The sequence below is a fragment of the Octopus bimaculoides genome, chromosome 27, assembly GCF_046866305.1.
Source record: "Octopus bimaculoides isolate indiv1 chromosome 27, ASM4686630v1, whole genome shotgun sequence".
Lineage (NCBI taxonomy): Eukaryota > Metazoa > Mollusca > Cephalopoda > Octopoda > Octopodidae > Octopus > Octopus bimaculoides.
In genome coordinates this window covers 14,580,046-14,595,045 of record NC_142954.1, presented here as the reverse complement: position 1 = coordinate 14,595,045, position 15,000 = coordinate 14,580,046, and the positions used below count along the sequence as shown (strand labels likewise).

Genomic DNA, 15,000 nt, shown 5'->3' with positions numbered 1-15,000 from the left:
ATGTCTGCACATACATCATTGTCGTTGTCATCATCATCATCATCATGATTTAATGCTCATTTTCTCTGCTGGCAGGGACTGGATGCTTTGGAGGGAGCTGGCCAGGCAGAAGACTACACCAGGCTTCACTGTCAGTTTTGGCAGGGTTTTTACAGCTGGATGCCCTTCCTATCACCAACCATCTTACAGAGTGGACTAAGTGCTTCCTACGTGGCACCAACTGGTGAGGCCTTATATATATATATATATATACAGAGAGAGAGAGAGAGAGAGTGGGAGAGAGTGGGATAGAGAGAGAGAGAGAGAAAGAGATAGATACATACACACACACACACACACACACAGACATCTAAGTTATACTCGGCCACCCTCTATCTCTCTCTTGCCCTCCTCTACCTTCCTCCCATTTATATTCTGATCTCCGTATCTTGAAGGTATGCCCCTGGCACTTCACCATCATCTCTCTCTCTCTCACACTCTCACCCTCTTGCTCTCTTACACTCTCCTCTCTCTCTCTCTTGTCCTCTGTATGTGTGTATCTGTGTGTGTGCATACGTAAGAGGATCTTTGGAAGAGGTGGCCTTGTTCCGGCTGATGAGAGGTTAGGGTGTGACAGAGGGACAGGAGCTGGCAGAAATGTTAGCACGCCAGGCGAAATGCTTAGCGGTATTTCGTCTGCCGTGACGTTCTGAGTTCAAATTCCGCCGTGGTCGACTTTGCCTTTCATCCTTTCGGGGTCGATTAAATAAGTAAAGTTACGCACTGGGGTCGATATAATCGACTTAAACCGTTTGTCTGTCCTTGTTTGTCCCCTCTTTGTGTAGCCCCTTGTGGGCAGTAAAGAAATAAGAGGGACAGGAACAAGTGTCTTGCTGTAGAGGAGATAAATGGTTATCCAGTCAGAGGGAGAGAGCAAAAGAGAGTGAGAGAGAGAGAGTGAAAGAGAGTGAGACAGAGAGAGAGAAAGAGGGAGGGAGAGAATGAAAGAGAGTGAGACTGAGAGAAAGAGAATGAGACACAGAGAGAGAGAAAGCGGGAGGGAGAGAGTGAAAGAGAGTGAGAGATCAAGAATGAGGACAGAAACAAGTGTGTTGGCGTTGAAGAGGTACATGGTTACCCAGTCAGATGCCGAGAGAGAGAGAGAGAGAGAGAGAGGGAGAGAGAGAGAGAGAGAGAGAGAGGGAGAGAGGGAGAGAGAGAGAGAGAGAAAGAGAGAAGAGTGGAAGAGAGCAAGAGAGTGCAGGAGAGAGGTGGTGGTGAAGTGCCAGGGGCATACCTTCAAGATACGGAGATCAGAATATAAATGGGAGGATGGTAGAGGAGGACAAGAGAAAGATAAATAGTGGCAGAGTGTGTGTGTGTATACATATATGAATGTATGTGTGTGTGTGTGTATGTACACACACTCACACACAGGTGTACATGCACACACACATCCATACATGAGCTTGTTCTGCCATTTATGAAAACGTGTCCCCCCCTTCCCCAGCTAAAGACTTTGTTTCTAGAATTGCAAGAGATAACAGCCAAATCTCCCTCAAATCACAGATTAGTCTTAACCAAACAAATGATACATTAGACAACATAGTCTACGTACGTTATGTCTAGTGAGGAAAATACGACAGGATGGTCATGGCTGGAGTACCTGTGATGATATATCTGCTTAGATAGGGAAGACTTGGAATTAAACAATCTACAACAACAACAACATTTAATAACCTGTTTTTATTAATTTCCTGCAGAAAATAATTCATTTCTGTTATTTAAATTATCTATTTTAACGATGATAACTTAATTAAAAATCTATAATTATTAAGAACAAAAACCTATTTCTGTTTAATTATTAAATTGTTTTATTGGATTCAGCTAGAAGAATGCTGCCTTAAAGCTGTTCTGCTTTCAAAAGTTCCAAGACGATGATGTCTTAAAAACTCTAGGTCGATATATCTTTGAGTCATCTGGGACAAGTTTTAAAACTCCATCTGAAACTGATGCCACGTCTTGCCGTTTATAATTTCCAATATTGGTTTTTATTTTGAATTTGGGAATTCCAATGATTCTAATCAGTTGAAACTTTTGAATTCCTATGACTTTTGGATCAGAAAGAATTTCACAAATTTCTCCATGATGCCAGGCTTAACCCTTTCGCTAACGTACTTCCGTTAAAGTACACTGCTTTTGTGTCAATGGCACCTGTACCAGTAGATCACTAAGAGCACCGTCCAAGCGTGATTGTTGCCAGAGCACCAGCTGTCTGGCTTCCGTGCCGGTGGCACGTAAATAACACCATTTGAGCGTGATCGTTACCAACGTCGCCTTCCTGGCACTTGTGCCAGTGACACGTGAAAAGACATTTGAGCGACTTTGTTGCCAGTACCACTGGACTGGCTCCTGTGCAGGTGGCACGTAAAATACACCATTTCGAGTGTGGCCATTGCCAGTAACTTCAGACTGGCCTTCGTGCCGGTGGCATGTAAAAGCACCCACTACACTCTCGGAGTGGCTGGCGTTAGGAAGGGCATCCAGCTGTAGAAACTCTGCCAAATCAGATTGGAGCCTGGTGTAGCCATCAGGTTCACCAGTCCTCAGTCAAATCGTCCAATCCATGCTAGCATGGAAACCGGACGTTAAATGATGATGATGATTATGATGAATAAAGAATTATCTATTGTCACACAACCAGGGTATGTCTCTGACAGGTTAATATGGAAAGGATTAACATAAGGTGCAGGAGTGGCTGTGTGGTAAGAAACTTACTTCCCAACCAGGTGGTTCAGGGTTCAGTCCCACTCCATGGCACCTTGGGCAAGTGCCTTCTTTTATAGCCTCAGGCCGATCAAAGCCTTGTGAGTGGATTTGGTAGATGGAAACAGAAAGAAGCTCACTGTATGTGTATATGTATATATATATATATATATGTAACATATGGTATAATTATATACTGGGCAAGTTTTAGCCATTTCTCCACAGACTGAAAAAAAAATGATGAAGAACTTAATCGATATTTTAAACCTTACTGGGTTCTCATCAGAGGTGTCTACAACATTCTGACAGCCTCCAGAGAAACAGACAGCAAAACTCTTTATATACTCAACAAATGCAGCAGTTACTCTATGAAGGAGACCCTAATTTGCATACTGAAAGTGTGTAACACTATAAATACCAGTGGCCTGTTAATGGGGATCTTAGTTCACACAGTATGATATAATATATATATATGTATATATATATATATATATATCAATATAGTCATGGCACTCCATTAGTTACAATGACAAGGGTTCCAGTTGATCCAATCAATGGAACAGCCTGCTCGGGAAATTAATATGCAAGTGGCTGAGCACTCCACAGACACATGTACCTTTAACGTAGTTCTCGGGGAGATTCAGTGTGACAAGGCTGACCCTCTGAAATACAGGTACAACAGAAACAGGAAGAAAGAGTGAGAGAAAGTTGTGGTGGACGATTACAGCAGGGTTTGCTTCCCCTCCCCCCATGCCAGAGCCTCATAGAGCTTTAAGTGTTTTCACTCAATAAACACTCACAACGTACAGTCTGGGAATCGAAACCGCAACCCTATGACTGCGAGTCCAATGCCCTAAGCACTGGGCCATTGTGCTTCCACATATTGATATATATATATATATATATATATATATATATATATATATATATACATACATATATGTATGTATGTATGTATGTATGTATGTATTTGTGTGTCTGTGTTTGTCCCCCCACCATTGCTTGACAACCGATGCTGGTGTGTTTACATCCCCGTAACTTAGCAGTTTGGTAAAAGAGACTAATGGAATAAGTACTAAGCTTACAAAGAATATGTCCTGGGGTCGATCTGTTCGACTAAAGGCAGTGCTCCAGCATGGCCACAGTCAAATTGACTGAAACAAGTAAAAGAATAAAAGAACATTATCATATTTCTATTGAAACACGTAGCCATTTCTTTTCGAATTAATTTTGAAAATAACAAAGAATTTAGTAAAATAACTTTGTCATTATTAAGCTGGTTTTTAGAATATAAATTAACAGGAAATTTTGATGGAAGGTTTTATTGTCTTTTATGTCACATAGGATACACATTTTCTTCTAAAATATGTTTCAAAAAGAAAAAACAAAAAATTCTCCTGGATATCATTTGAGAAGTTGGACTTCCTTAAGATAATTCTGTTCATGATGCTTTGCCCCTGAAATTGAGAAGCATCAAGTATGTCCCTGTGTCTTTTATGCCACCAAATATTGTAATCTAACCCTTTGGCATTCAAATTACTAAGTCAAGCATAATGCTTATTCATTGAAATTGGTTGCATTTAATTATGCATTATCTCACTGCTTCAAGATTTCAATGAAGTTGATTGCATATTTTGAGAATGACATTGTAGGGTAAGTGTGAGAGGCTGAATCTGGCCAGTTTGAACATAAAACATGTAGAATATAGGGCCTGATATAGCCAGTTTAATGCTAAAGGAGTTAAATCACCTTAAAACAGGAAGTTTGTGTCATATAACCAGGTGTGGTCTATGAGACGTTGTTATTAAAAGGGTTGAATGAGCTGAGATGATTTTTGGTTTGTTATTTATACTTCCTGGAATATTTCAAAATTGGTAATTTTCAATTTAGTTGTTAGCTGAATTTCGGGATTCCTGTTAATATTTACATTGGTAATTCAAATCTCATCCAGATCTGTTTTATCCTACTGGGGTCAATAAAATGGAAATGGAGGACAATGGAATCAACTGAACTACAGGCTATAAAGAAGTACTCCAGAATAGCAGAAGACTAATGATTGAACACAAGAGAAGGAGAAAAATAATACGCACACAAAGAAACACACAAACATGTGTTGAAACACACACATATACATACACACATACATATGCACACACACATACATGCATATGCACACACACATACATATATACATATGCACACACATACATAAACACATACCTATATGCATATGCACATACACACATACATATATATACATATGCACACACACACACACACATGGTACCTGTACACCTGCCTCCCCATTAGTCTTAGTCAAGCTCAGCTCCACAACACCAGAAGGGAAGCCGTTAATTAACTAATCACAGCTACAAGTCATTAATGACATTTTGAAAATATATCAAACATTCTACAACTTCCGGATATATAATGTATGTGTGTGTGTGTGTGTGTGTGTTTGTGTGTGTTTGTGTGTGTATATATATATATATATATATATATATAAATATATATATATATATATATACATATATATATAGGCAAGAATGGAGAATAAATTTCTCATCTACGTTTAAATTCTTCAGAAAATAACCAAATCAGAATTCTGAACCTACGAACATGGATTTATCTTAAACAGCTTACAAGATTTTTGTCTCCATCTTCAGTTCGTTTCATTTGACATAACACCTGAAACCTAAATGAATGTTTATAAATGCTTAAACACAAAATTCCTACATATTTTTGTCTTCTTAATTCATTGATATTTTATTTTAGTGAACTAAGTTCCGTGTCTGAAACCCATCAACCTTTCATGTAAATGCTCTCAATTAAGTGATTTTTATAAATTCACAATCAAATTTTTATATTGTATGATATTTAAAAAATTTTTTGATAGCTATAGCATGGAGTTGATCCCATCAGCCTTCCACATGCATGGACTCACACTAAAATTGTTCATCAATAATCTAATAGTTTATTTAAACATTTAATTTAGTTTTAATTTGAACCATTCGCTTCCCTCTTCTTGCATGAACAATATGCTTCTTCGATTCAACATCTGTAATTTTAGGGAAATTCTTATATTTTTAGGATTTTTACCAAATCTTTAAAAAATTTTAATATCTTAAAACGCTGTTATGTTTTGGTGCAGGAGTGTACCCCTGATGAAAGAAATGTGGTCAATTGTTATGGATGGAAGACTCCCCCATTTCAAACCAAAATTTTTCAAAACGATCATAAGAATATGTACTCACTCAAGATTCATCCTAATTCATCATAAACCATCGCTCCTTGGATTCCTACTGTCTAACCTTGTCAACGATTTGTAAAATTTGAATACTTAACACTGAATAATTCAAAGCAGGTACATTTCTGTATTATACATTATCATGATTTGCATATTTGTACATCAATTGATGATGTATATGAATATGCCGATGATGTGAAGTGATTTAATTTCATGAAGGGACTTGACCTTTGAAATTTGTTTTCCACTCTTGCCTATATTCTTAGTGCTCCTTAAGAGGGCTAACGAATGGCACTATATTAAAGGATATCCTTTTGATATACTGCTCATAATTATTCTATACATATACATATATATATATATATACATACATATATAAATATATATATATATAAAGACGATAAGAAATGGAGCAATAAAGTCATTATTTAATTAAGATGACTTTAAAACACCAATGATCCACTTCTCATTGTTCATTATTGCTCTATTTCTTATCGTCTCTATATATATTAAACCATGGTTTTTACCTTTAAATTACCTACTACTGTATACCTTATAATGAGGTCTATACATACTGATGTAATATACCAGGAGTGCCCATGGATACAACTATCCCTTAGATGGTTGCATAACTTCTAACTTATATCTTAGTTAACATATATATATATATATATATATACACATATACAAACACACATACACACATACAAATACACATGCATGTATATATGTGTACAAACCACCATTTATATACATATATATCACCGTTTATATATATATATATATATACATATATATATATATATATATATATATATATATATACATATATATATATATATATATATATATATATATATATATATATATACAAACACACACATATAAGCATACACACATATACATACATAAATATATACACACATATATACATATATGTACACACATATGTGCACACACACACACAGTCACTTGGTCACACACACAAACGCACACACACAACTGCCCAGTTGATGTTTAAATTCCTATGAAAACAGATTTTTTTTTAACCACTTCTTTCATTATTGGTGAGAAATTTAAAAAATAAAACCAAGAGGATATGCGTATATATGCATTTATACAAATACATATATACACACATATAGATGCATAATACATCATATAATCACACGCACACAAACACATACACACAAACATATACACACACACACGAGTGAGTGGACAAACAAAAGAAAAGAGCATTCAATACATTGAGCTGAGATTACATGTATTATTTAAAAACAGTTTGATTTGGTTCTGTGTGACTTTAAGTTTCACCGGCCCCTAAAGGGAGCACACCGCTTTCAGGCTTTTTTTGCATGCTAAATCTTCTTGAAATCACACCTTATCATCTTAGATAAAATGCGAGCACATAACATGCTGTGTGACCCTCGCTTTGTTTGTACAAAATGAAAAGTCATGGTGGTCATTTTTGGAAAAAGCTTTGAGCATAAGCCAGCTTGATGAGAGCTGAACGAGGCAGTTAAACAACAACAAAAACAAACAAAAAAATACAGTTACAGCAAACAAAAATCAACAATGACAAATGTCACAACAACCATACTAAAAAACATTTTGGTTAGGAATGGCATTGTTAAAGAGAACGAAGTTGTTGGCAGACATCTATAAAACACCATTACATGGTCAATTTGTGGGCAAATATCGTAAAATCCTAGCATGAGGAAATAATAAAATGGCAAATATATATATGTGGGTGTATGCGTGTGAGAATGTATGTATGCATATATGCATGTATAAATATGGTTGTGTGTATATATATATATCACATACATGTGTGTATATGTATGAGTGGGTGTACATATATATATATATGTATATATAAATATATACACACATATATGTAGATATACACACGTTTACATATATATATATATATATATATATATATATATATATATATACACATGCCAAGGTATATGTGTGCATATATATGTATATATGTGTGTGTGTGTGTGTGTGTATATGCATGTATATTTGCGTGATATATATCTGTTTTGCTTACAAACCTCCATCGCATGCTTTCTGCTCCTTCCCTCAGCTCAGCATCAACTTTTTATAATCGTGTAATTTCCTTCTCGTAACACATACACACTCACACACACACACACACATGCACATACACACACATGCACACACATACACAAAACCATCAACCTCTCACTAGAACAGAGTGTCTGACTCAAACAATACAAATCTTAGCAGAAAACACGCTAGGCTCTCTTGTCACCACCACCAACAACAGCAACCATCGCCATCATAACAACCATCAACACCTCCATCACCATCATCACCATCACAAGCAACACCACAAATAATAACCAATACTACCACAATGACAACTATCACTTCTATTACTACTACTACTACTACTACCATCACAGCCTACAGCACCACCACTACAACAACACTCACTACCACCACCACCACTGCTATTTCATTTCCACTTAATTATCACCAAATGGTTGATTAGTCAATTACCATACACTTCTCACTCCACCCTACTGGCTACATCTCTCCACCCTTCCCCAACCACAAACCCTGTATCCACCCCTTTTCCCACCCCCACCCACAGATATATTTGGCTCACTTTCTCCATATTGCTTTCTTTCTTTCTCTTTCGCCTTTTCTTTTCTTTTTTTTTCTTACATTTTTTTTCCATCATTTCTTTCTTTATTCAAATCTCACCCACCACTTTCTGTCTCAATAAGCTCTTATATGGAATTCCTACACTCCAAGACAGGCTGAGGACAATATCATACTCCTCTGGTTCCACTTTTACCACAGTTTTTCCAGCTGGATGCTCTTCCTGTCACCAACCATATCACAGAACAGTTGCAGGGTGTACTTCATAGAGGCACCAGCATTAGAGAGGCTGTCTTGTCTCTGGCAACACTTAAAAGAGTTCCTGTTTTGCACAAGTTTAATATCTCTGTATCTGACATTTACAGTTTTGCAATGACTAAGCATTTCTGTGATGCCATCGCAAAATTACTGTGAAGTATGCCTGGTTATCATTCAACTTCGCCAAATCAATACATTGAGTAACTTCACATCTAATGGACAGTTGGTTAGTTGGTTTTTTTCTTTTTCTCTCATATGTTTGCAATACAGCATTACTTACATCATGTGCATGTCTAAACACACACGCACACACATGCATAAATATATATACACACACAGACACAGGTGTTTATATACACAGATATACATACATACATACATATATATATATATATATATATATATATATATATATATATATATATATATATATATATATATTTATATATACATGTGTGAGTGTATGTATACAGGCATAGATACCCACACAGACATATATACATATATATACACATATGTGCTATACATGTATATGTGTGTGTGTGTGCATGCAAGTCTGTATGTAAATATCTATCTATCTATGTATCTATCTATCTATATACATATATATAAACAGGAAAGCACACAGGTATTTATATATATATATATATATATATATATATATATATATATACATACACACACAGACATATGCGTACACACACATATATGCCTAAATATATATATATACACACCCACATATACATTTGTTCCAAACCAAAGCGTCACTCTTATACTATTGCCGTTGTTGTCGTTGTTGTTATTCTGAGCTTCCGGTTCCGTAGAACTTTCACCAACCAATGTTATTGAAGTCAATCAACTTTGGAATTCAATAAACTTCGGCTTCAAACAAATCAATGAATGCATTCTATAATAACTATTGTAAACCCTTTTTCTCTCTTTTCTACAATACATACATTAATATATTCACACATGCATATGCATATATATATATATATACATACATATATATATATATATATATATATATATATATATATATATATATATATATATGTATATATATGTATATATCTATGTACCACTCTACACACACATGTACATGTGCATATATATAATTACGTATGTATATCTGAATGGGTGTGCATACATTTACATATATGTATATATTTATTTATCATTATCTCCAACATTGTTATTTCTTGGTTTTCAAAATTTCATATCATTGAGTTTATCTACATGTATACACACACATGCGTATATGTGTATACACACACATGCGTATATGTGTGTGCATATGTGTTGTATGTATATATATATATATAAATATGAATGTATTGTATCATTTATCTCATTAGACTGTGGCCATGCTGGAGCAGCCCCTTGGAAAAATTTTAGTCGAATGAATTGAACCCTAGTAGTTATTTATTTTAAACCTGGCACTTATTCTATCGTTCTCTTTGGCTGAACTGCTAAGTTAAGTAAACACACCAGCACTGGCTGTCAAGCACTGGTGGGGGGACAAGCACAGACACAAAGACACACATACAGACAATGGGCTTCTTTCAGTTTCCGCCTACCAAATTCACTCAAATGGCTTTGGTCAGCCCAAGATTAGAGTAGAAATCACTTGCTCAAGATGCTTTGAATTGGGACTGAACCTGGAACTATGTGGTTGAGAAGCAAGTCTCTTACCACACAGCCATGACTGCACCTATTTTATTTTTTTTCTTTTACTTGTTTCAGGCATTTGACTGCAGCCATGCTGGAGCACCACCTTTAGTCAAACAAATCGACCCCAGGACTCATTCTTTGTAAGTCTAGTATTTATTTTATCTGTTTCTTTGCTGAACTGCTAGGTTATGGGGATGTTAACACAGCAGCATTGGTTGTCAAGTGATGGTGGGGGGGACAAACACAAACATATATATATATATATATATATATATATATATATATATATATAAGTAGCGGGGTTGATTTGTTTGACTAAAATTCCTCAAGTTGGTGCCCCAGCATTGCCACAGTTTAGTGAATGAAACAAGAAGAAAAAAAAGAGATTTTAGCATTCAAATTATTCTGCCAAACGTAATGCTTATTTATTTAAATTGTTTTTAATTTATTATGCATTATCTTCTAGCGACAAGATTTTAATGTGTTTATTTTTCAAAAGACATTATGGGATAGGTATGAGAGGCAGAATCTGGCTAGTTTGAATGTAAAATAGATAGAATATTTTGACTTAACATGGCCAGTTTAAATACTAAAAAGATACACAAGGAGTTACCCTCTTTTATGAGTCATGTCTAATACCTCTTTGTGGCTTACAACACTTGCAAAAGACACACTGCTGATTCAATAACTTTATTACTATTTTTTTAAAATTTGTGTTTTAGTGTGAAGTACAGATGATAAAAAGCATGTAAATGGTTATTTTATAATTGTGTCTGTTCAGTTAATTATTGTTTTAATAACTGTATCTCTTCATGAAATTGTAATTTTTTAAACATAATTGTATTTATTTATTTAATTCTTCTTTTCTTCCTGTTATAAGTGTGATCATTTATTAGTTCTTTCGGTTGCGTATTATTTTCATTTTTAATCTGTCTCTTTGTCCAAAAAATTTGGGCTGGGGCCATATTCACTGCTCTACCTATTGAGAGAATGTATTCACTGTAACCTGAATTGTCATAGATTCTCTTCCAAATCTTACAGAGGTGACCTCATTGAACCATTAATAAACAAAGCAAAATAGATGTTCACATATATATAACCATCATCATCATCGTCATCATTTAAGGTCCGTTGTCCATGCTGGCATGGGTTGGACGGTTTGACTAGGGCTGGTGAGCTGAAAGGCTGCACCAGACTCCAGTCTGATTTCGCATGGTTTTCTATGGCTGGATGCCCTTCCTAACGCCAACCACTCTGAGAGTGTAATGGGTGCTTTTGCATGCCATTTGCATGACACTGGTATCTGTCATGACTGTGCTTGACTTCATGGGTCTTCTTCTCAATATATTTATATCTATAAGGCAGAAACGTTAGCATGCCTGGCGCAATGCTTTGCGGTATTTCATCTGTCTTTACTTTCTGAGTTCAAATTCCGTTGAGGTCGACTATGCATTTCATCCTTTCGGGGTCGATAAATTAAGTACCAGTTGCATACTGGGGTCGATCTAATCGATTGGCCTCCTCCCCAAAAATTTTGGGCCTTGTGCCTACAGTAGAAAAGAATATATCCATAACTATATATCATCATCATCGTTTAACGTCCGCTTTCCATGCTAGCATGGGTTGGACGATTTGACTGAGGACTGGTGAAACTGGATGGCAACACCAGGCTCCAGTCTATATATATCCCAAATAATGTCAACCCTGTTCTCTTTCTTGGAAGGGGAAGACTTTGTGAAAGGTTCAACATGAAGCTTCTCTCAAAGTAGGGTGAGAGAGAGAGAGAGAGAGAGAGAGAGAGAGAGAGAAAGAGAAAGAGAGAGAGATGAATAGATAGAAATATAACTAGATAGATTAATAAAGATGAGACATATAGAGAAAACGAAAGAGGTAGATAGAGATAGAGAGATAGATAGATAGATACATACATACATAGACTGATGAATGGATAGATAGATAGATAGATAGATAGATAGATAGATAGATAGATAGATAGATAGATAGATAGATAGATAGATAATCAAATGGAAGAGATCTAGCTATATAGATAAATAGAAAAATAGGTGGACAGATAGATAGATAGATAGATAGAGAGAAAAAGTAAGATAGAAAGTGGCCAACTGACAGACAGTCAGATAGATAGAAAGAGATGGACAGATATAAATAGAGGGAGAAAAAGAGAGTGAGAAAGAGTAAAAAAGGTAGATTGATAGATAAATAATAGGATATACAGATAAATTCATAAAGAAAAAGAGAAAGAAAGAGAGACAGAGAGACAGAGGGATAGCTAGCTAGATGGATGGATTGGAAAAAAGATAGATAGGATGAAAGATAGACAGATTGATAGAGAGACAGTGAGTGAAAGAGTTAGACAGATAGGAAAAATGATTGACAGAGTGGGGAGCGAGAGAGAGAGAGAGAGAGAGCAAAAGAGATTAAATTGTTTGATAAACAGATAGATGGGTAGATAGATAAATAGGTAGAAAGATAGACAGACAGATAGATAGATAGATGATAGATAGATATTTGGATAGATAGATAAATAGATAGACAGAGAAATTGGTAAATAGATAGATAGATAGATAGAGAGAGAGAGAGAGAGAGAGAGAGAGAGAGAGAGAGAGAGAGAGAGAGAGAGAGAGAAAGAGAGAGAATAGATAAAAATAGAGAGAAAGATGACCCCCATTACCACTTGAGAAGCACTTCATATAAATCTCAACCCCAGAAGGATGAAAGACACATTTGACCTTACTGGGATTTGATCTTGCTCAATACACAGAGCTGTGATAATTACTGCAAGGTATTTACCTACTCTTCTAATACGTCTGACATTCTAAATAGCAATTTTAGAGAGAGCGAGGAATGTGCTAGAGAGGAGCCTCTGGCTATTTTCTCACTTAGAATTGGTAATTGTAATGTCCAATATCATTTTACATTGAAATTTGTTGCACTTAATACATTCATAATTACACTAGCACTGCTACCAGCACCACCACCACCGCTGCCGCCACCACCAATTTGTTTTCTGAATTATTATCTTTATGTATCTTCTATCTTTTACTTGTTCAGTCATTAGACTGTGGCCATGCTGGGGCATCGCCTTGAAGAATTTTTTTTCAGTCAAACTAGTCAATCCCAGCGCTTATTATTAGTTTGGAAAGCCTGGTACTTATTCTATCGTTCTCGTTTGCCAAACTTCTAAGTTGCAGGGACATCAACAGACCAACACCGGTTGTCAAGTAGCAGTGGTGGGGATAAACATATACACACATCCATACACACACATATATAATCATATATATATATATATATATATATATATAGCCAGCTAAGGGTTTTTAACTCTTATTTCCAGCAATGTAGGTGCTTCCCTGCACCATCAGTTGCAATTGAATTTTCCCTTTTTCATCTTACAATGTGTATAGCCACCTTCTTTATTATTATTATTATATATATATACATATATATATATATATATATATACGATGGACTCGCCTGTCGTTAGACGATGTATGAGAGTTTGACAATTTCTTATCAAATAACCACACAGATGATTTGTTTATAGTAATCAAATGTTCATATAGACATAATCTCACTCCCTCCATCAGATCCACATTACCTGTACAGGTGCAATGGGTGCCACATGTCAGATGATGAAATGTTTGCAGGGCAACATGAAATGAAGTGCTTTGCTCAAGAACACAATGCAACGCCCGGTTTGGGAATCGAACCCATGATCTCGCAATCGTGAGTGCAACACCTTAACCACTAAGCCATGTGCTTTCACACACACATATATATATTTATATTAAGGGCATTACCTACACATTAATGCCTCACACTAAGAGGGACCCTTAAGTCAAAACTACCATAATAAATACAATATAATTAGACTGTGGCCATGTTTGTGTAGACATAATCTCACCCCACTCAGTTGTGTAAGACTGAAGGAGGTGAAAGTCTGATAGAAGGACAAGAAGAGGTGTCTGGTTGAGGAAGAGAATATGAGGCTTCCTAGTTGGGAAGAGAGAGTGGGTTCTGCCCCACTGAGTTGCACCTTGGAAAAGTGTCTTCTACTATAACCTCACACTGTCCAAAGCCTTTTGAGTGAATTTGGTCAACAGAAACTGAAAAGAAGCCCATTGTGTGTGTGTGTGTGTGTGTGTGTGTGTGTGTATATATATATATATATATATATATATACATATATATTTAAGAATAGGATAAAATCTTTATAAGAATTTCTCAAGTAGTCAGCATGAAAAAACCTCATAAGGGAAAAATTTATAATTATTCCCTTTAAATATATTTATTTATATTAAGGGCATTACCACACGTAAATGCCTCACGCTATGAGGGACTCTTAAAGTCAATACTACCATAGTAAATACAGTGTACCGAATGCGAGGGAATGCAACTCTTGAAGCGAACTC

The 15,000-nt window shown here is 35.8% G+C and overlaps 1 protein-coding gene across 5 annotated transcripts in view; it reads left to right on the top strand.

The window, feature by feature from the left end:
* LOC106869117 (uncharacterized) overlaps window positions 1-15,000 on the top strand; it is a 378,018-nt gene that overhangs the window by 145,629 nt on the left and 217,389 nt on the right. For 2 of the 5 annotated variants that reach the window (XR_008266910.2, XR_008266909.2), the window contains exons 3-4: window positions 76-223; window positions 10,640-10,707. Coding sequence is in view for 3 of the 5 variants with exons in the window: in XM_089343461.1 (XP_089199587.1) it covers window positions 9,027-9,119; window positions 10,640-10,707 (161 nt within the window). In the remaining 2 variants the exon portion in view is untranslated. Of the gene's footprint in view, window positions 1-75; window positions 224-8,965; window positions 9,120-10,639; window positions 10,708-15,000 lie in introns of those variants that run through there. The other 3 variants (XM_089343461.1, XM_089343462.1, XM_089343460.1) reach the window with 2 other exon arrangements.